The 23,325-nt window shown below is 36.3% G+C and overlaps 1 protein-coding gene across 1 annotated transcript; it reads left to right on the top strand.

Annotated features, from left to right (window-relative positions):
- Positions 1 to 10,757: 10,757 nt before the first annotated feature.
- On the top strand, positions 10,758 to 12,458 carry LOC141616896 (uncharacterized). The gene is made up of 2 exons (XM_074434053.1): positions 10,758 to 12,216; positions 12,313 to 12,458. Exons 1-2 carry the CDS (start codon positions 10,758 to 10,760, stop codon positions 12,456 to 12,458), a joined length of 1,605 nt encoding a protein of 534 aa, XP_074290154.1.
- Positions 12,459 to 23,325: the final 10,867 nt, after the last annotated feature.

Below are 23,325 nucleotides of genomic sequence, written 5' to 3'. Positions count from 1 at the left end.
CTCTCGCGCTCCTCCGGAGTAGTAGCTTTCCTCCACTGCAAGTAGGAATCAGATACCCATATAGCACTAACAGAAGAATTCAAGAATCACATGTTTCTTTGAGCCCATTTGATGGCCCATTCTCTTCGACTCTCAGTGGTAAGGGCCATAGCGGTCTGCGGGACGGTATCAAGCTTCGGAATCGTCTGCTTCAATCCAACCTGCCTCATCAACCTCTCCGGGAAGATGCATATCATAAACTCCAAGCCAGGAATGCGCACCGATCGGGTAGGATCCAAGGACGATACTCCGGATGTGATTTGAGATGCCACCATGGTACGATCCATCTAATTAGTGGACCATCATCACTCTTCAGTTTGTTCTCCCAATAGTTGCAGACTCGAGTGAAGTCCACCATGTAAAGTCTAGTCCTCATTGCAATTGAGCGAGCATGATAAGCAGGAACATTAACTGGGGGCTCGATCAATCGAACACGCTCCATAAGCCAGACCTACCAAAACGCAGGTATATATAAAAAAGAAAGAGAAAAAAAAGAAAAAAAAATAAAACAACAACAAAAATCGAAAAAAAAAACAAAACAAAGAAATAAAAAAGCTTCGCTCTGTTACCTGCAAAGGCTGCAATATGATGGGAGTTCCCAAATAAGGAAGGTCGCGGTTGGCTTTCCTGTTATCTAACCCCAACAGGATCTCTCCTAAACACAGGCAAGCTGGGCTCCTGCGCAGCTCTATTTGCTCGATTAAGCTCAAGTAACGAGGGTCACCTCTCAAATCCTCATCAACATGCCCTTGAAGGAGATATACATACAGTAGACAAAATCCGAATGCCCTTCGCCTTGCAACATAGGAAATGGTAGGATCTGCCCTGTTTATAAATCGATCGATGAAGTCCAACATTCGCACTCCTTTTGAGGTCACAAGACGGTCAACCTCAGCTCTTGTCAACCCAAGCAAATCTCTGAACTTATTCTTATACCCTTGAGAAGTAGAGGGTATAGCAGGCAAATGCTCCAGGTCCCAACCACCGATCGCAGCAATTTCTTCGAGAAATGGGCAAATATCTCCTCTAGGAAAGGCAAATACATGATAATTCGGGTCCCAATAATCAAGACAAGCATCTTGGAACGGTTTGACTACCTTGACCAACTTCAAACTCAAGATCGATCCAAAATTATAGGCGCCCATATCGTGTTTCCCACATTAGAGAACTCATTTGTCCACTCTTTCAGACGGATTTCAAGAGTATTCATGATGTATGCTTAATTAGAGAGCTTTTATGTAATAAGACGAGAGAAAGACGGAAGAATTATGTGAATAAAACCTCTCTCGACGTCTATATTTATACTAAAAGTTGTTTCCTAAAATCACGGACAGACACATCGGGAACAGCGCAGCACCTGTTGCGCCTCTTCAAAGGGACGCAGCTCCTGCTGCGCCTCTTCCTAAGCCTTCTTTCTGTGATTTTCCGCGTTGGATCTTTCCTAATTCCTCCAAGAATAATTTCCTATTCATACGGGTTATTATTTTTGTAAATCCGTCAAATTACCATGTTGCGCGTTTCCTAAATTCCCGGGCACGCATTTCGAGGCAATATCGGCATTTTCATCATTTCAGCACACTTATACATTTCTTTTTAATTTTCTTTTTTGGGGAATCATTTCACCAATTTAGATATTCATTTTCAATCTTACACATTTTCTTTTAATTTTCTTTTTTGGGGCAATTATTTCACTCCCATTCCATTTCACATTTCAAACTTATATGTTTCTATTTTTTTCTTTTTTTAAGGGGTAACCCTCCCTACCGTCCGGTCATTTTCAGTAATTTTTTTGCATTTTCGAGTCTTTATCTTGCGCTAATTTAGGCCATGTGTACAAATATGTGTTTTATGTGCAATCTCTGTGTACATTTCGGCAGCATGACGGCGTAAACCGTCATCTACCAAACCTGTTCAAAGCTAACCTGCAGGTATAAACAAAGCAACCCAACAGCAAAGGCACTTAGGCCATCATATATACAACCAAAAAAGGGTATATGTACACCAAATTGGGGGCTCGATCCCGAAACAAAGTGTATAAAATGCAAAATAAAGGTTCCAAAATGTACAAAAGTGTGTGAAGTACGGCCAACAACAAAAACGACAAAGAGCAACAAACTACAGCTGGTCACCGCCTTGCTCAGCAACTCTCGCCTCGAGAGCAGCAATCGCGGCGTCGCGGACCTCTAGCTCCCTCAGCAGGCGAGCTGTCTCCTCCCGGGACTGGGCAAGCTCTCGCTCCAAGTCACGCTCCCTCTGCAAATACAAGAATTGGCTCATGTCAATCGTTTCAAACATAAGGAAGTTAGAAAATTCAAAAATAAAGTAAACGGAAGGTTCATACCTGACGTCCTCGACCGCCAGCAAGTGCCTCGATGGCAGTAGCCCGTAGACGGTTGGCTACCCTCCACAAAGCCACGAACCGGGATGGCGCAACCTACATTTCAAGGATCCTCAATAATTTGATAAGTTTAAACAAGTGTATTCTTATACGAAAGCTGACTAAATTAGGGAGCATACCCTCCGAATCAGATGCTGCCACTCGTCTAGACCAGCATCTCTCACCGCCGCGTCAAAGTCGCAAAGCTCGGAGATCGTCGTCATCCTCGTCGCATCAGTGTACTCGAGGGTCTCGGGGTACGCTGGGGGCTCAATGCCTGCCACCTCAACCTTCTGCAAAATTCAGATGGTTTTCATTAATTGATGATCATTCATCATGTTTTCATGTCAATCGAAAGGGAATAAAACACTTACCATGACTGGCTAGTACGCCAACCTCCCGTAGAGGAACGCCGAGTAGTCCTCACTAGGAAGAAGAAGGGCATCGCCACCGACGCCAGCTATGTCAGCCTCCCTCTCAGCATCGGATGGCTCCCTAAACATCGTCCGAGGAGGATCGATGGGAACCGTCAAGACATCTCGGGAGCAGTGACGAGCCAAGCGCTCGCCCAAGTACCACACAGGACCCATCGACGTCCTCAAAAGCAACCGGCTCGAGCTCCTAGGTCGAAAGACCTCAGCCACAAAAGGAGGAGTACCAGTGTAGTCCGCCCAAGGCCTGGGCACCCACTATGAAAAGCAAACAAGAGGTCATTCATATGATCGATTCCGAAAGAAAGCAATGAAAAAGTAAACAAAGAAAAGTGGCTCGAAGATACTCACGTCGTTCAGTTGCAGAGCGTTCACGTCCTGTCGACAAGCGTCGTGGAAGGAACGCTGACTCTTCGTGCGACACATCACCCAATCCCTCATGACGGGATAAGCTCTCTCCCCTGGCTCCGTCCTCTTGGGCGCGAGGCCCGGAAAGTAGGAGTAAGCCCACGCCTGTAAAACAAGATAGTCAATGACGATCTTTCGTGATTCGATAAAGAAATGATCTTTCATGAAAAAAAATGGAGGTCCATACCTCCAGCAACAGTCCAGGGCCAACAGTGGCAGGAGAAGTCCCCTTCTCTATCAACTCCGGATGAACCATGGCCCTCATATAGCGAATAAGGATCGCAAAGCCAGCAGTGACCCAGTCCCAGCGGCCTAGGCCACCCGGGTCGGAAAGGAAGGGAAGAAGCTTCGTCGACAACCTCTCTCCCTTGTCTCCGAGGTAGATCGAAGACAAGAACCATCAGAGCCACAAACGAGCTCTCTGCTCGGCAGTGCAAGGAGAAGGAGCCATCTCCCTCCCCTCGATCACCACCATTGCCGGTCTCTTCCCAGCAAAGTAATCCCGAACATAGGAACTAGGCACCAACCCGGGCACCGCAGCAGCCTTCGGCATCAAGTTCCAGTCGATCAAGCTCCTAGCCTCAGCCGAGTCTACCCTCATGGCTGTCTCCGGTCACACCACCGCCTCAGTCCCGCACGGCAAGCCAGAAATCATGCCGTAGTCCTCCAAAGTGACCCTAATCTTACCGAAAGGCATGTGAAAGGTAGAGGTCGTGTCCCAAAACCGATCCAGGAAGGCCCGAACCAGGCTAAGGTTAGCCCGAATCTTCCTCTTCGTGATGTCTCTCCAAGCCTGTACCAAGGCACCAAATGCTCCTCGCTCGATGATGGCCTGCTCCTCTGCTAACAGTCTCTCGTAGGCCCCCATCATCATCGTGTAACCCGAGAACGACCTGATGTTCCCGGCCTCCTATTTTGATTCGAAGCAAGAGCTATCTTTAGTTCAAATGAAAGGGAAAAGGAATAGCAAATAGAAATGAAAGAAGATGAATGAAAGAGTGATGAGTTCAAGTTACCAAGCTCTTCACCGTCATGTAGGACAGGTGACCCTCCGCAGCCCAGATGAGGTGTCTGTTGTCCCAGCTCTCAGCCCACTCGGGCGCTCCCCTCAGCTGGTGACCACCTCGTCTAACGTTGGCCCGCCTCAGGGCCTCATCCTCCTCAACAACCTCCTCCTCGACGACCTCGTCCTCAGCAGCTGCCACTGCAGCAGTGAAAGCCTGCTCTAACGCCTCCTCAAGCGTACGAGAAGGGTCAAGAGTTGTGTCCACGTCCATGGGAGCTCTCCCTGACGTAGAAGCCTCACCACCTGCAAAATTAAAGTGAATTTAGGCCGCGTCAAGTGACGACAAGCCTTAATTAAGGGATTTTCGAGTTTTCGAAGCTCCAAAATCGCTCTTTTCTCGCCATATTTGGCCAATTTTCCTACTTAACCATCCGCTCATGTGGTAATCTGGGTCAATTCAAGCCTAAGTTGAAGCCTAGTCATGGGTTCGAGTCGAAATTTCGACAGCATTTCGTTATAACGGCGATTATGCCCTAAAAAAGTGCCCTGAAAAAGCTGTCACAAATCAAAATTCCGAAATGGTAGGAAGTTTACCCATCATACAAGGATTCCAAATACCAAATTTCATCGCAAATGGGCAATCCTAAGGCTATTTTCGAAGCAATATACGGTTTAGCTGTGAGACCGTCTCAATTTCGCTCAAATGCTCAAAACTCAACGAAAATTCGAAATAAATACATGGTTACAATCCTTATACTACCAATTATCCATTTGAAAGGTCAATTTTACAAGGCAAAATCATTTGGGGGAAAACCCCTAAATTTTCGACTTTTTAGGGTTGAAAAACCCTAATTTGTCGATCCAATTTGATCAAATACGGAAGATTAATGCAAAATTAATACACATACCTCGATTAGTCATGGCAAATGCAAGCTTTCGATCAAATTTTAGCAAGAAATTGTTGGAATTTGAGAGAATATTTGAGGTTTTATGTTTCGAAATTATGAAATGAATCCCGTATTTCATCGAGTTTTTACTCAGGAAAGCCGCACTCAGGAAAAGACGCAGCAGGTGTTGCGCCTCTTCTAAGAGACGCAGCTCTTGCTGCGCCTCTTCCTCAGTTTCCCTCCAAATGAATTTTTAAAGATTCGTTATAAGTTCGTTATTCGTGGGCCCATCTTTGGTGCGCCTCTTCCTTGATACCACGCATCGTATATTTGGTCCATTTGACATTTGTTCTTCGCCCGGACCCGCATTTCCAAGCCAACTGCAAACTATCGTAATATATATCTTTTACCAAGACTTTGATTGCCACAACGAGCGTATATTTTCTGACAGGTGTTTCGACACGCCTTTATTCTGTTCCCCCAGCGAGAGTACACGGACAGCCAATCGTCCCTCTCGAGACATGGAGATCAGTCCCCGATTATGTTCCCCCAGCGAGAGTACACGGACAGACAATCATCCCTCTCAACACGTGGAGATCAACATCAACCCCAAGCTTTTCCGAAGTTTGTTTGAAAGCCGACCCAAGCAAATTTCTCCTAGCAGTTCCTGCCCACGTCCTGCTGCCTCTTCCAATATCGCGTTTTGCTTCCCTTTGGAGTTTCAAGGAATTTCAGATATGGTCTCTTCTTATGGCTGGCGAGCCTCCTTACGTAGTCTAATGGACTTTAAACGACCCTCCCCGATAGTCGACAGACTCTAAAATGTTCCCGACGACAGGTCCTTGGTTCAGACCCCTTGAACCGCCTCGCGTCGCCATAGTCGCCATGTTATAATCTTCGATTGACCTGATGGCTATACTTTGACTTTTGCCTTGTCCAAGCCTCAGTCAAAGTGGGGGCTCTGTAGATACCTCATTTCTGCACCTCCCGCAAACCACCCGGTGATGATTGGGCCGCATGTTTGGTACACGGAACGATTTGTGACAGTTTGTAAGTTTATCGTCAAGTGGTCGCTCAAACACTTGTGTCTACCTCATAGTCGCCATCTACACGCCGATACGGTCGTTTTGGCAGTAATTAGAGTACATTTGGAGTCCGGGTCAAAAACCGTCTTCACTTTCTAATAACCGTTTAAAATGCCGAGTCAGAATGTTCTGGAACGTTCTGGATATTTCTATTCCATATTTTCCAATCTTTTAATCTTTGGTAAAATATATCCCGAGATTATCATATAAAATATTAAGGAAATATGATTAATCCGCTATTCCATAATAGAAATACGGAAATCTTTCTTCCGCAGGAGGAAACCACTGAGGAAAAGACGCAGCAGGTGATGCGCCTCTTCCAAGAGACGCGGTGCTTGCTGCGCCTCTTCCTCAGTCCTTTTTTGCGTATTTTTCGTATCTTTTCGAGATTCACTTCCAAAGTTTCTCCGAAAACCCTAATTTCCGTCGTGTGATTAGTATAAATAGGAGCCTTTGTTCCTCATATTTCTCACGCGAGTGTCCGCCCTTCTCTTCTCCCTTTGCATTCTAGACCACGTTCTTACTTTTTGGCGTCTACGTGCTTGAACTTTCGACCACGTAAGCTCGGATCCTTCTGAGTACCAGCCTCGTTTTGCATGACCGACCAATTTGACCAGCTCGACAATCAATCAACTTAATCAATCTGTTTAATTCCTCTAAGAGGGCACTTTCGTCGTACATTCGAGTCGAGCATCACTAAACGTTAACTTAGTTCATTTCGTTTCGTCAAGCATGTAAGTTTGAGGGTGTATAGTCCTTATTTTATTATTGTTTTTTATTTTTGTAATCATTAATGTAAGGTTTACGTCGAAAACACATTCAAAACCGATTTATAAAACATTGTTTTAAACCCTTTTTTCGGATTTACAGAAGACAAACGTCGAGAAAGGACGCAACAACTGTTGCGCCTCTTCGAAGGGACGTAGCACCTACTGCGCCTCTTCCTGAGGCTGCCGCAGTTCCTGCTTCCTTTCTTCTTCCTTCGTCTTCTGTTTGTCTATTTGTTTTGTTTCGTCTTCAATTGTTCATCATTCTTTTAACATGATAATTTGAGTATGATAATTTTAACATGTAAATCATTAATAATTTATCATCTTTCAATTCCCGACTTAAATCCCTTATAATCCATATTTGCGGGTTTTCGTCATTAAAATCAATTCGGGTTTTAGAGATTCGATTCATCCATATTGAGTCTCTGGAATTCATCTTTGACATATTTGCATCTGTTATTTATCGTTGCCATCATTAGTTCGTCATTAATAACATGTTTAACCTAATTAATTTATTTAATTTGTTTAATTTGTGTTATTAATTCTCATAATTAACCTTTTTTAATCTTGTAAATAATTCATCCTAATTAATTTTATCCGTGTTTTATCGTTTTTATGACCTCAATCACATGTAAATCATCTGTTAATCACTTCCATTCGAGTCAAATAATATAATCAAGCATTAAAATCACCAACGAGCATTAACGATTTGCAATTTCGGCTTCACAGCCAGAACTGAGCTCAGGAACAGACGCAGCGTCTGCTGCGCCTGTTCCTGGTTGAGTTCTGTCTCTGAACTCCCGTTTTTGCCTTGACCTAGTTTATTAGTTTACGTATTTAATTAACTATTACTCGTATTATCACCTAATCTATTTGTTTATTTATTTATTCTTTCTTTCCTAAAATTATCCGTTTTAAATGTATTTTCGACATAAATCAATTAAATCCGATGTAATTATTGTAATTTTCTTTATTGTATTTATTATTGTATTTCTTTTGTCATATTGCTTGTATGCTCTCACCTGTAATCGATCCTAAATTCCTACTTTGACATTAATTGTATGCTAAATTACGTGTTCACCGACTTAGTATTAATTCTCACATGCTAGGATTAATCTAATGGATGTTGCATTGCATGCATATAATCGACAACATATCGAGTATGGACGATTTTCCCTAATCATTAGTAGAGGCCGCTATCGAGGCGGGCGGGATTAGGTGTTCGATCAAAAGAGCTTCCTAATACGTACCCTCACCCCTTACTCCAGATCTCTGTGAACATCCGTGTTCATTGGCATCCACGAGAGTCATTCTAGACATAGAATGCTAAGGGTAACGAGTTCTTGGTATTCATGTCACTACTTTGTGTCTTGACATGGCACGAGGTATTCGAACGGTTTCCAATTTTCCACAATAAATTGGTGGCGACTCCACAAATGCACAAGAAAAGCTTGCTCACTTTTCGCCCCCGTGGGCCCGCGTCCACATGTAGTTCCACGCATCGCCGCCGCTGACGGAGAGAAGAGAGAGATTTTTTGTGTGTTAGAACTGGGTCGGACCTAAATGTACTTGTTATAGGTTTTCTAGTTTAATAAAAAGCCCAATTACTATTTGGATGGAAATGAGACACTTTTAAGACGAGTTTATGGAAAGACGAGTTAGACCATGTTATTTTTGACAAAAAAAAAAAGCTGAATTGAGCTGAACTTAGAGCATGTTTGGCCTCGATTCTCAAAAATGAGTTTGTGTTTTTTCAAACTTAATTTTTCAAAAGTGTTTTTCAAAAGCAGAAACCACAAATAGCTGCTTCTATTTCTATAGGCAAAAATATGGATTTTTAGCTTTTGAGAATTTTTGTTTAACTTTTAGAAAATGATGTGTTTGGCCAAAAAGTGTTTTTGAGTTCAAAAACACTTTTACAAACTAAGTCAAACACACACTTAATAAAGCTGAACTGAATTGAAGTAAGAGTTAATTTGTGAAAAGATAAACTGAACTAAGTTGAATGAACCTGAACAGAACTTAATCGAAATGAGCTGAAATTAAGTCTAAAAGAACAAGACTTTAGCAAAGGTAGCCCAATGTAAGATAATACTCTACATTATTTATTTATGTTTTAACGGGATTTAAACTCATGTCATAAACTTATGGATTAATTCATAGGAATAATCCATACTATTACGCATCTTCTCATAATAATCCGAACAGTTATTTATAGAAAAATTTGAATTTGATATATAATTTAACTTGTTGAGAAAAAAAATGGGAAATTTTTTTTAGAAGTGGAAAAGAAACGACAATTAGATTACAAAATTGATTAAATAAAATAAGTGCGCTAAGAAATGAAAGTAAAAAAAATGATCTTCCACAAATCAATTAAGAAAAACATATTGGAAAAATTATCAATATTAAAATTCAATATGGAGAATTTTTTTTCATTGAAAATGAATGCATCACAAGGAAAATATAGAAATTATAAAAGTCACATGTGCAAATAATGTGAAAAATTTGAGAAAAGAAACGATAAATCATAACAGAGAAATTAGTTTAGGAAAATAAACGATTTTGTTGTACGACAGTCTTTTTCGTGTTTTTTGGGTAAAAAAGTGACTACTTTTTTATTAATAGTGACCACTTTAGGGAAAAAGACCTTTAGTTGTAAAAAACGGTCATTATTTTACCAAAAATGGTCGCATTTTTATATCGCAGGTACAACGATCATACAATAGAGTTTGCGTAGAAAAATATACGAAAAAATGAGTATATTAGAAATGAGAATAAGAATGTTGATAAACTAAAGAATTAAAAAAAATGTTAGGAAAACACGATTAAGTTTACTTTTTGGAGAAAATGGTTTTGCTTATTTCGGCAAAAAAATGACGTCAAAATCACTAGCCGGGAGGTTAACATCGAAAATTTGATTGTTGTGGCCAAAATATGTTTTTCCCGCCAAAATTTGTAAATCACGTAACATTTTTGTAATTAAATAGTACTCCCTCCTATTCTAGATAACTCTCCCCTTTGGAGGAGGGCACTAGATTTAAGGAAGGGAGTATTATATTGTAAAGTATGTGTGTGGGGGTAGGAGATTGGAGAGAGGGTGTTATGAATTAGATTGTTAATTGAGAAATTAAGAAACTAATTACTCCCTCCCTTTTTTACCCAGATTTCAGTTTCCCTCCCTTTTCATACACTCAGCTGCTGATGCAGTGTTTCCATCACAGTTTCGAAACACAGACGGTGAAGCGTAAAATTAAAATTACATGATGTTCAAATTATTACAAATTCTAAAACTTAATTAAATTACATACGGACTAATAAAATTACATGGACTAATAAAATTACATGAAGTAATAAAATTACATTAAGCGTAAAATTAAAATTACAGAACAATACGGACTTCAGAATTTTTTTTACAGGAATTAGTAACAGATGGACTTCAGATTAACCATAGATTTCCTTCATCATTTCTTGAATGGCCCATTTAAGTAGTCCCTTAAGCTAAGTTAACCCAAAAACTCTGTCAAATGTTACATATCCTTGCACCAAGTCTGAAATTTGGCACCAAAATTCAAATATGGAGCCAAAATACAAACAAGTTTCATTTTTGCGCCTAAACCAAAATTTTAAAATAGTGCAATGTTCTTTGTGCTATAAATAGAATGGATATTTAGTGGGGGTCATTTATCAGCAAGAGTCCAAAGAATACCTTTCACATAAACACCTTTCAAACAAAAAAAATCAGGAGCATTCAATGAAAAATCTCACTAACTTAGAAAAATCTAAAATTCTTGAAACACTTTTAGAAAACAGCACTGATGGAAAACCACACTATGGGGTAATGAAGAAAGTGGCAGCAAAATACTCAGTTTGCAGGAAGACAATAACTGAGGTGTGGAATCTAGCAAGGTCACAGAGGAGGTCAAATATACCAGTCAATGTCAACAGCCTAAAGAAAGGAAGCAGAAAAATTGGCAGGGTGGTGTTAGACAATGAGAAGCTCATGTCAATTGAGCTTCTTAAGAGAACCACACAACACTCACTTTCTGAACAATTAGGGGTAAGCCAGTCAACCATATCAAGATGGGTCATGTCAAAGCAAATAAGGGGGCACACAAATGCATTGAAACCAGGTTTGACTGATAAAAACAAACTTGCTAGATTAATTTTCAGTCTTCAACATTTACAATATCATGAAGTAACTAAAAGAGTGGTTTTCAAAGATCAAAGCAATATCATTCATATGGATGAAAAATGGTTTTCTAAAACTAAACCATCAACAAGGTTTTACTTGGCTAAGGGGGAAACTGAACCCCATAGATGTGTGCAATCTAAAGCATTCATTGAAAAGGTAATGTTCATGTGTGCTGTTGCTAGACCAAAATATGCTGCAAATGGTGATCTCATTTTTGATGGGAAGTTAGGAATTTGGCCATTTGTTAGCCAAGTTTCAGCAGTTAGAAATTCAAAAAATAGAGCTACAGGAACACTTGAAACCAAGTGCATAGAGTCTATAAACAAGCAAGTTACTAGAGATATGGTTATTAACTCAGTGTTGCCAGCAATAAAGGCTAAATGGCCTTCATGTCTAGGTAAACATGTTATCATTCAACAAGATAATGCACGACCACATATTAACAATGATGATCCTAATTTTAAGAAGGCAGCAACAGTAGATGGTTGGCGTATTGAATTGGTTTATCAGACACCCAATTCACCAGACTTAAATGTCTTGGATTTGGGATTTTTTAGATCAATACAATCACTCCAACAAAAAAAAAAGGCAATCAAGTTGGAAGAACTTATTCAAAACACAGTGACTGCATATACAGAACAAGATCCACTCAAACTCAAATATGTTTGGATTACATTGCAGGCATGTATGCTTGAAATTATGAGAAAAAAAGGTGGCATAGATTATCCTGTGCCACATATGCATAAAACTAAACTAGCAGCAGCTGGTTTACTTCCTGAATATCTTAATGCTAACATGGATTTAGTGAAAGAATGCATACAATATGTTCAGAATGTTGGTGATGCAACCACCATAAGTGAATTGGTGAATTCATTAAGCAGATTATCAGAGAATGTAGGGGATATAGCAAGCAGCAGTGGAACCAGTAATGAACCAACAGGAGACAATGCACCTGTTGGTAACATTACTGAACATAGGCAGGGTAGTAATGAACCAACAGGGAACAATGCCCCTGTTGGTAACATTACTGAGTAAACAATCCAGCAACCACAACATTTTGACAAATTTTGGACAGTTTTTGTATGTCAAAGACTAGATGTGTACTCACTGTCAGCATATTCGCAGATGAAGAAAGGAGAAAACACAGTAAACATTCCAGCAGTACCAGCAAACAATCCAGCAGAAAAAGCAAAGAAGAATGTGGAAACAGCAAAGAATCATGCAGAACCAAAGAAACAAACCAAAGAAAAGCAAGCATGAATCAAGCAAAAACACATTTTGTAAAGTCTGTTGAAGCATTTCATTTTGAACTTTGCACTACTTTTATATTATTCGGTTTATGGCACTATGGATATTAACATGAAACATGAGCAATTTAGTCAATCAGCTTTAGTAAACAATACTCTCAATATTGTTGTACATGCACAGCCTCTTCACAACAAATGGTGGTGGCGTAGTGCGTGTACATCAACGTTGAAGGCTAAACACTACCCTCAACAACTGATTATTGGGCAGTTTCATTTAGATGAAAGTAAATTTTTTTTCGAAAACAGTTATCATCACTAGTCCATTCAAAAAAAAACAATAATTAATTAGAGAGAAAGATCAAGAAATCGACCTCCCTTGCCCTTCATCTTCCTGTAAATCAAGCAAAACCAGGCCAATATTTTGAAAGAACCCCAATAAACCATTTTGTAATCAACGGGCTTTCTCGTATCGCAACTGGATCTAATTCATCATCTGAATTAGAAACATCTGAACAACATGCAATCTCAGAAACCTTATCACTTGCAATCTCAGAAATTTCATACTCCATTAAAACTTCAAACTGAGGCCAATATTTACATAGATCCTCCATAAACCGTCTTCTACTCTCATCCTTTTTACGCCTTGCTAACCACCTGTTAGCCTTTCTCTCATTTTCTCTCCTCTCTTGCTTCCTCTCCCTCTCCTCATCCCCAACTGTGAAATGAACAACATCAGAACCACATGCAACAACCTCGTCAATCAATCCAACATCAACTTCGTCATCTTTCATCTCCATTTCCTCATCACCCATATATAAATCTTCATATAACTTCTCCATATAACGCAGATCAATTTCAGACGAAAAAGCCCCAATTTTTTTCATGTTTTTTTTGAATTTAATCGATGGTAATGATGTAGATGATGGTATAGATTGATTATATGGTGACAAAGATGAAGATAAGATGAAGAAATTAGAGATTGATCAAGATAAGAAGGTAAGATAACGGCGGAAGAGAGGTTATGAGAGGGAGGATAATGGCGGAAGAGAGAGAATGTTAGGGTTTTCTGTGAGGGGACGGAAAATATAAGGCGGGAGTAATTAGGGTTAAGTGTGGGTGGGTTGGGTTAGATTAGTGGATTGTATAATTAGTGGGCTGGGTTAGTGTTATAATAGGATGGGTTAAGGGTGGGTTGGGTGGTAATTATTGAAAAGTAGTAAGGGTAAGATGGTCATTTCATAACAAAAAACTTTACCAAATAAGGAAATAGGGAGAGTATTGTAAATAGACGAAAAAGGAAATAGGGAGAGTTATTTAGAATAGGAGGGAGTACAAAAGATAAATTTTGAAAGAAAAAAAAAATACTTAAAAGGATTTAAAATGTTAATTATATCAACAAAGTTAACTTTCAATTTCGGTAGCACATCAAAAGAACTTTACGATCCAAGTACCTAGATTGTCATGGTTCTATAATAAAATATCCATTGTGAAAAATAAATAAATTATTTTACGTTTTATTTATTTAATTTTCATATATATTGTTTGCCACGGGAAATTTTTTTGGCCACGAAAATTATTAGTCACGAGAGAATCTGTAGCCAAAAATTCAATAATAGTCACGTTCTTATTTTTCCCGTTGCTATCTCTTTGCCACGGCCACTTGCGCCACAGAAGGTATTTCCATGGCAAAATGATTTAGCGACGAAAATTTATCACTTTCGTCATGAATTTAGTTGTGGCCCAAGTGCTCATTTGTAGTAATGAACGTTTTAACTCGCAATAAACCCGACTTTGAATACCATCCTCTAAAAATACACTCGTCTCAATCTTGATATGGTTTTTTGTCTTCTCCATGCTCCTCCCATCAACAAACCTAATCTCCGTCCTCTTTCTTTTCTGTGCCTCTTCAAATGCCACCGTCGCCGTCGTTGTCCCTTCATTACTATCTTCTGATCATTACAAGCCATGTTTAATTCAGATAAACTTGCAAACATCCTATAAATTCATTATCCTGATAAAATCTAAGACCATGCCAACTAACCTAACATCCTATAAACTTACAAAGGATTTTGTTTTTCTTGGTTTTTAAGAAAGTTCTGCCTTTTTAATATAGTTTGATGATCTCAACTTAAATGGGTTGATTTGGTTTTGCTCAATTTTTTTATTATTTTTGGTGATTTTCATTGGTACTTAAGGACATGGCACTCTTTAGAAGTTATTTTGTATAAACCACCCGATGGGTTTCTGGAGATTTCATAAAGGGTTTATGGTATGTATTGATTTTGGTGTAAAGGTGCTATCTTTGATTCATTTGGGTCATTCAAAACAGTACCAACACCGAAACCTATTTGGACGATGCACTTAGGATTATGCGGAACAATGTGAGAAGTTCATGAAGAGTCAAGGTGTAATTGTTTTTTAGAAGGGATCGAAACCTAGGTTTGAGGTTGATTGATGGTTGATGACGGTGGTGAGTGGTCGGTATTTGATTGTGAATTGTGATGGTGGGTCAGTGATTGGAAACAGGAGATGACATAGATTGATTGATGATTTGATGAGGGTATTTAAGTAATTATAATTAGAATAACAATTAAGGACTTGTGTAACAGGTAGCCAGCCGTCTAGTTTATTTTGAGAATAAGCTGCCCAATGTTTGATTTTTGTTAGTTAAAATATTGTTCGGATTATTACAAGAAGATGGGTAATAGTTGGGATTATTTTTATGAATTAACCCTAAACTTATTGGTATCATCGCTCATGATTTTACGAGATAGACTAACTAACATCTAGATATAAGATAATACATCAAATACCAGTATAGATTTGTTTTAAACAAGTGTTATTCATTCTTGAAAAAAAGTTGTCGCTTTACTTAATTACCCATGTAAAAATGGTTATCATTTACCAATAGGGTTGTAACCAACTCCATCGGAGCCTGGCTCGGAAGGCGTCGGTCTTGGCTCATAATTTTGAGCACGAGCTCTCGCTCGGTTTGAAGCTGTTGAGCCTGAAATAAAATTCGAGGCTTGAGATCGAATTAAGCTCATTTTGTCATAAATGTTCTTTTCACTTTCCCATGTTTGGAATCCAGCTAAATTTATGTAGTTTTAAAAACAAATAAGATTACAATATTACTAAAATACAATACGAAGTAATTTCGATGACTACAATGCACGTGCCTCTACTTCATGTTTCTAGAGTTCCATACTTCGTATTACCTATTAATTACTCTACGAATTAGTAATTACTTTGCATTTAACCATGTTGTAAGATTTGGTTTAAGATACTCCTTCTCAACACGCCTAAATATGAATAAGTCCCATAGAAGTATATCTTATCTTAACAACATTAACCGAGAAAATAATCTCAAACTTTGATTTCGTATGCAAGATATTAGTTAAAGCATTAGCAATAGTAGTTATTATTTTTGAGATTGTCACCAAGAACTTTATTTAAAAAGTTTATCTACTGAATCATAAAGTTGATTCTTAATTTTAAGAATTGAGTTCTAAAATAAGAACTAAGTTGTTAAGCATATGGAACTGTGATGACCAATGATCATAAAATAGAAAATGTATGATGCCTTTAAACATTGTCTATTTCCAAGAAAAAAAAAAAGAAAAAAGTTATTCTATTGAAGAATAAAGTTCTTAAATATTGGAAGTAGAGAAATATGATATGGCATGAGAATAACTCTATATAGAGTTCTTCCATTGCTATTGCTCTTATAACTATTTTAAACCGCTTATATATATAAAGAATATAAGTTCCCCAAACCCGAAAACAAAGCTATTACGATGCAATCCTACATTAGTTCAATCAAATCCAAATACCAACAAAAAAACATTTTCTTATAACAAAATGGATCGTGGAAAAGGAAAAGCCAACATTATTACTAACCAAAATAACACATCTAATTCATTTGCGTGTAAAAAATGTGACAAAACCTTTCCTAGTCCACGTGAATATGGTGCTCATATGAAGAAGCACAATATAAGGCTTAACGACCTTGAGCTTAGCCTTGTCATAAAACCACCTAAGGTACCAAAAAAAAATAAACGTGTTTGGTGATGCGTCTATGGTGACCAAAAAGAATGGCAAAGAAGGATCATCTATGAAATCTAATGACCATGATATCGGCGATATTGTCGACCTCGAACTATCTTTAAAATCCGGTGGCAAAATTGAAGTTATAATTTTGGATTAGATAGATATGAATGTGTAATAATTCTGTTTTTTCATATGGAAAAAAAATCGATAGAAAGATATATATTGGATTTACTATGTAGTATGTATAGCTATGATATATTCGTATCAAAACAATTCTGTTTTTATATATTGTTATTTTCTTTCATAAATAATGTATTTACTTAAAATTGTAACATTTATATTAATATACCTTAGTAATGTTGTACGTACATGTATAACATGTTACTCCGTATGATAATTCTCATATTTTATATCACAAAACGGATTTTGAAAAGATTTGAATTTTATAAAACACAAATTGAAAGTTCCTCTCAAAAGGGAGGGGTAACATGGTTAATTAAACATAAATCCTCTCACAATTAAAAACTTAAAAAAGTCATAGCTATTATGAAATATTATTATGTAATATTATATAGATGTTCATATGTTAGGATATTCTAGAGTTATTGTATTAAGGAAACTCTACCCTATTATATATGTATATATATACCCCTAATAATGGAATAAGAAGACAGTTCTGTCTCTCTTTTCTTCTCTCTACTATTCCCTCTTTTCTTTATTTCACAACACGTTATCAGCACGAGTCTCTAACCCTAATTTTATTTTTCAATACCGTTCCCTATTGCGCAGGTATGTTTATTAACTTATTAGCTATGTAAAAGAAAAAAATATATATATCGATACACTTGTTTATTACATACAAAGCAGTACAAGTTCCTGACCCATGCAATTTTCACATTGTTACAACTTACGCGTTTCATTGTTAACGACAATGTTTGGTAAACAGAACTGAATGAGTTTGAGATTGTGTATTAAGGGAATTAATATATTTTGATCATATAGTTCATTCGGAAGTATTTTATAATAGTGTATATAATTATTATTACATCAATCTTATAGATTATACTATTGAGTATTGAAAAGTTCCACATATTTGGTGAACAAGTTGTCAAAGGGGGCATATCATACAATTTTAGGCCTGAATCTCCAAAAGATTTATTTTACAAAGATGAGAAGATATGTCCATTTAATGACTTTGACCCGCAGTTCAAAGTTTCAAAAGGGTGTAACAATTCAACACCGTCTCATCGGTCTATATATTCATATTGTATAAATATAAGTGGCCAGAAGTCCACATGTAAATATAAGTGGCCAGAAGTCCACCGAGGTGATTTTATGAACCGCAATTGAGTTTAAAGAGATCTTTATTTAGGGCAAATTTATTTGTGAATTGACCCTTGTTCATTTGAAGTTGAACAATATAATTAAATCTGGAAGAATAAGCCAAGAAATGTGGCCTTAACAATTGAGCCTAATGAGTTGTCCTTATCGAGCTAAAAGTAAATACCTCATGAAAGAAAATATTATATCAAACTCACATATTTTCAAAGTTGGATATGAGTAAGAGAAAGATCAAACAAGAATGTGGAAAGATCAAATACGACGTGAATTTCTGACATTCACATTATGGCCCGTAATTCACAATGTTTAGAATTACTAATACTATGACCAGAAGTTCATAGTATCGACGAATATCGCATCCACGGATTTATTCCAACATATCGTCCTGCGATTTATTCTTATTTAATACGGAGTACAACTGTATGATGGTAATGATAGTTTAATATAAAATAAATAACTAACATAACGATGTACTGAATTGTATTTATGCATTTGTTTGTTGACTGTTGACCGCCTTAAAAACTAGGATTGTGTTTACATGATTTTTGGTTGAATTTACAGCTTCGGTGGATTCTCTATCATGTGTTAATTGCTCGTATTCTTTGTATGCAATCTGTTAGTGCTTCATATCTTTTATACATAAGAGTTTTATTAAGCCTATGATAATAGTTAGCATGCCAGAACTAGCATTTCGTACCATTAGTCGAATAAATTGTACGGGAGTTGTAGTCTCAGCTAGGTACAATAACAAAATAGGGATTACATAATACATAAAGACCCACGTCAAAAAGACAAAATTTAATAGCTATGCATACATACTATGTACACTAGTCCCGTTCCATGCTTATTATTTACGTACACAAATCTGTAATTTACTTTCTAAAAAACCATGATGCATAGCGTGTGTTCAGAGGTAAGTGCAAAACTAATCATGTTTATTTACGTAAACCTATCTAAGTCACCATCATGTTTATGGTTATGTTTACTACAAAATATTAGTACGTACACAAATTTATAATTTATCTTGTTTTACGTATAATTTTATATTTATTTGTTTGTTTCTTGTTTTAAACAAGTATATTATTATATGTAATTCATTTATGACGATTATGAGAGATGCACCTGAAGATGTATGCCTCACGGATTATTGGACCATAGCTAGTATATAATTTTTTTTATCAATACTTTGGCCTAAAGCTCAAAGTTTTTACTTATTACCTATTTGGACTACAAGTTTCATAAATAAAAGTTGTATACCAGAAGTATACAAGATTATCATCATGGAATGTTCGAGAGATAATCTCACTCTCAAAAGAGTTATATAGTCATAGTCTTGCCTACATATATGAGACACTTGTTGTGTTTATGTCATATCATTTGTCTGGCTGGATAGACAAATCTTAAATTGAGTTTATATGATACATATATTGCTAACCAGAAGATTAGCGTGATAAATATAGTCAACTAAAATGTGGTATGTGATAAGTGATGGACACACATTCTATTCTCATGAAAGATTGCCATAACTGAGAAAGTTGACATGAAATGGCTAAGATGTGACAGTTCAGGCCATCCGGGTTCTTATTACATACACCCGTTTTGATAAACCTGAAGTTTATTCAAAGGAAAATATAAGTGTTGAAACTCTTTCGTGTAAATTTATTAAAGGCAAGACATTACACGAAGACTGAGTATATTTAATATTGGAGATCACGGTTTGATTATTACATGGAATCGTTAGTCTCCGAAAAGGGCATTGTGATTTAGCACATTTAAAATCGAACTGCATTATATGTTACTCCCCAAAAGATTTTGTTAATGTACAAAAATGCTCATATTAACTCTTATCGGTGATATGAGAAATTAAGGTCTAAGGTGATTATGACAAATTGTGGACTATACATTGGTTATAGTTTTTACCACCTTAGGGGGAGAATGATAAGGAAAAGCTGGTAAAAAACAAACAAGTATATATATTATCCCCAACTGAACCTGAACTTCAGCCGTTTGTTTTCATATATGAAATACATCAAGTAGAGGTTCGTTTATTCATTTGGTTATGAAGATGTATTATATATGATACCAGTTTGATCACCTAATGTGATATGTTACATTAAAATCTATGATTTAATTACAGACAGATTAGCCCTATATGTGGTATAGCGAGCTATAAATTAGTCATGGAAAGTACATGTAATGAAAAATTAGATTCTTGCCAAATTGAAATATAATCACACATGAAAGGTAGTGTAAAAGTCATATCGGTTCACATATTTCAAGTAATAACAAAATGACAAGCATGGGCAGTTGGTACTCCTATGGAGTAAAGAAATTTGGATGTCCCGAAAGTGACATAAATATCTGAATGATAATAGATGGCCTATATAGAAAAGAAATGGTAACAAATATATTCAGATATCACTGATTCGGTACTGACAATATCACGAGATGTTGAAATTATATCGATATGGTTAAGGAACCGATATGCATTTGCGCGCGGAATTTAATGGACTAGATAATGGGTTTCTTGTAAATAAGTCCAATTTTATTGTCGACATATAATTTATGATTATAAATGAGCTCATGGACCTGAAATTCATCCATTGACGTGGAGTCAATCAAAATTATGAATATTGGAAAAGAAACTGTACAGTTTGCATTATCGAGTTATCATCATGTGCATTTAGAGATTTTGTTCATCATTTGCATCTTAGTTTTAATATATATACATTATTGCATTGTTTTATTTTGTTGTTTAGAATTATTTACATATCATATGCATACACATAATTAATTATATTGTTTTACTTTGATAAATGTTTAAATGGAGAAGTAGTTTTTTTTAATCCAACGAGGATAACTCCCTATAAGAGCCTCTTAAATGATCAACATATGACAATGCTTGATCAATTGAGTTTTGGGAACGACTCATGATTATGAACCTCTACGACAGTGGCAGACCCAGGAGTTTTAGAATGGGAGTGCACAACTGTCAAAAAAAAAACGAACGATATAACAAATGATTAACTATTAAACTTCGCCATCGTCATTATATATTACACATACAAAGATTTAAAGTTATCCGACGAGATTTCATTAAAAACGCTTCGATACATCTTCATCACTACTTGCACAAAAAAAAATCATTTTCTTATACGTAACTAAACAATGATTCAAGAATCGATTACTCATGGGATTCCTTAATTTGTTGTTCACAAATATTTTCATTCAATTTTCATGTGAGAAGATAATTACGGAGAACATGATGAAGTTTCATGTGCCTTTCTTTATAGATTACGCGAAAGCCCTATAAACTTTTGTATTTATTCATTAATCTAAAATGGAACACAAAATCTGAAATTGGGAGTCTACAATTTTAAGTGAGATTTTCAAAATTAGGGCTCTTTAAATCTAAAATTTGGGATGTCAATTAAATTAACAATTAGAAATAATCAAAATTTAAAACACAAAATCACAAATAGAGTATCAACAATCAAAACTAAAGTAGAAAACATTCATAGAATTAATTTATTAAAGAGAATTCGAATTAGCAATGTAAATTACAAAATTGGAAAGAGGAAATTTAGAAATTAGGGTTTAATAACTTAAACAAATTAGGGATAGGCAGCAGTAAGGGCGCAGGGGTAAAAAGAGGAAAAAAGAGTTTAGGGGAAAAAAGAAATCAAATTTGCAAAACAAAAAATGGTGCGTATGAGGATTCAATCCCGGGTAAGCCCAAGAAAAGGCACAATTCTTATCCGCTGAGACAGTTTGTATGTAATGGATATCTGGGCATCCTAATTGTATATATTATAAATAAGCTTAATTTTTCAAAAAAAAAAAAATACGTCGATCAAGGGAGCGCACATGCGATGCTGTGCGCACCCCTAGGCCCACCCCTGCTCTATAACACGATTGAAAGGTTATCGTGATTATTTCCAAAATGGAATATTCAAACTCAGGTAGAGTTTACTTGATAAATTATTATTTGTCTCAACCTGAAGTTTCAGCATATAAGAATTCAGATTTAAATGAGCTTCTTGCTAAACATGTGAAATTAGTTTATGGTCCAGAAGTACCATAATGATTGGAAAATAATGTAGACAAAGTCTACAATGAGAATGTCAATCCATACACATGTGGTTTAGCAAAGAAAATCGCTCAACAGCATTGGATGATTTATTCAATAATTATCGAAATGATTCTCTTAAGACAAGGAATTAAGGAATGATAACTACACTCTTTTTCTTCCCTTCGTCTAGGTTTTTTTTTGTCCTAATAGATTTTTCGTAGCAAGGTTTTTAACGAGGTAGCACTATACGCGCATTATTACGCTATAGTCATGATTGTCATTATTGTTGCGGTAACAATTATTTTGGGCATATAATGCTATGTCATATATTGAGGAGAAACTCCATCATAACTATAGAGGTATTATTTGAAATGAAGATTCAAGAATTATTATGAAATGATCATATCCAGATTGTGAGTTCCCATGAAGTATGATGATTGAAGTTATCAAGAATTTCTACTAATTGAAGATATCAAGTTATCAACGAAGATGAATTATATTTTAACAATCGAGAAATTATGTCAAATCATGGATCGTTTCAAGATTTATCAAGTTATGTAATCATCAGGGGGAGTAGGCACCGCTGTACTCTTTTTCCTTATCCGTGGTTTTGTCCCACTGGGTTTTCCATGGAAAGATTTTAACGAGGCAACTTGTTATGCGTGTTTAGAAGATATTGTACTCTTTTCGTTTCTAATGTTTTCCCACAGGGTTTTTCTAGTAAGGTTTTTAACGAGGCATGTTTTTCAGTAATGGACATCGAAGGGGGAGTGTTATGAAATATTATTACCAATACTATATATTAATTTCAGAAACCAAGGGACTTCAATGTAATTAAATAAATCTATACAAATTAATTATACTATATAGTTTTAAATCAATAGCACTGTGCGATGGACCTGAACAAGGGACTTTAATATAAATATTATATAGTTTTGGTTGAAGTATTAATTTAGAGAACCCTAGAATATGGTGATTTTCCTTAAAATAAATATGTCCCACTTATGGTATTAATTAGTATAAAGATGTTAATTATTTTAACATAAACAAATATATTTATTTCGAGTATATTATATTTTGGAAACTATTAATAAGTAAATTATATTTTGGAAACTATTAAAAAGTAAATAAATTAAGCTAGATTTTCAAAAAAATATAATATTCCATAATTATTTTAACTTAATTAATTTAATGCATATATGTAATATATTTTTTCTGAATAGTGAGAGTAATAAAAGTAACCTTGGATATAATAATCACTCATTAGATATTAGATACTTAAAGAGTAAAAAGTAATTCTGTTAGTTAGTAGTGAAAAGAATTGTAGTAATATTGGATATAGTAATACGATAGTAATCACTTATTTGAATAGTCAAATAACAATATTAGCAGCGAGCGGGAGTAGTGAAAGTGACGA

Source organism: Silene latifolia, chromosome X (assembly GCF_048544455.1).
Source record: "Silene latifolia isolate original U9 population chromosome X, ASM4854445v1, whole genome shotgun sequence".
In the NCBI taxonomy this organism is placed as follows: domain Eukaryota; kingdom Viridiplantae; phylum Streptophyta; class Magnoliopsida; order Caryophyllales; family Caryophyllaceae; genus Silene; species Silene latifolia.
The sequence above is the reverse complement of the archived record's forward strand: the minus strand, read 5'-3'. Positions and strand labels throughout refer to the sequence as shown.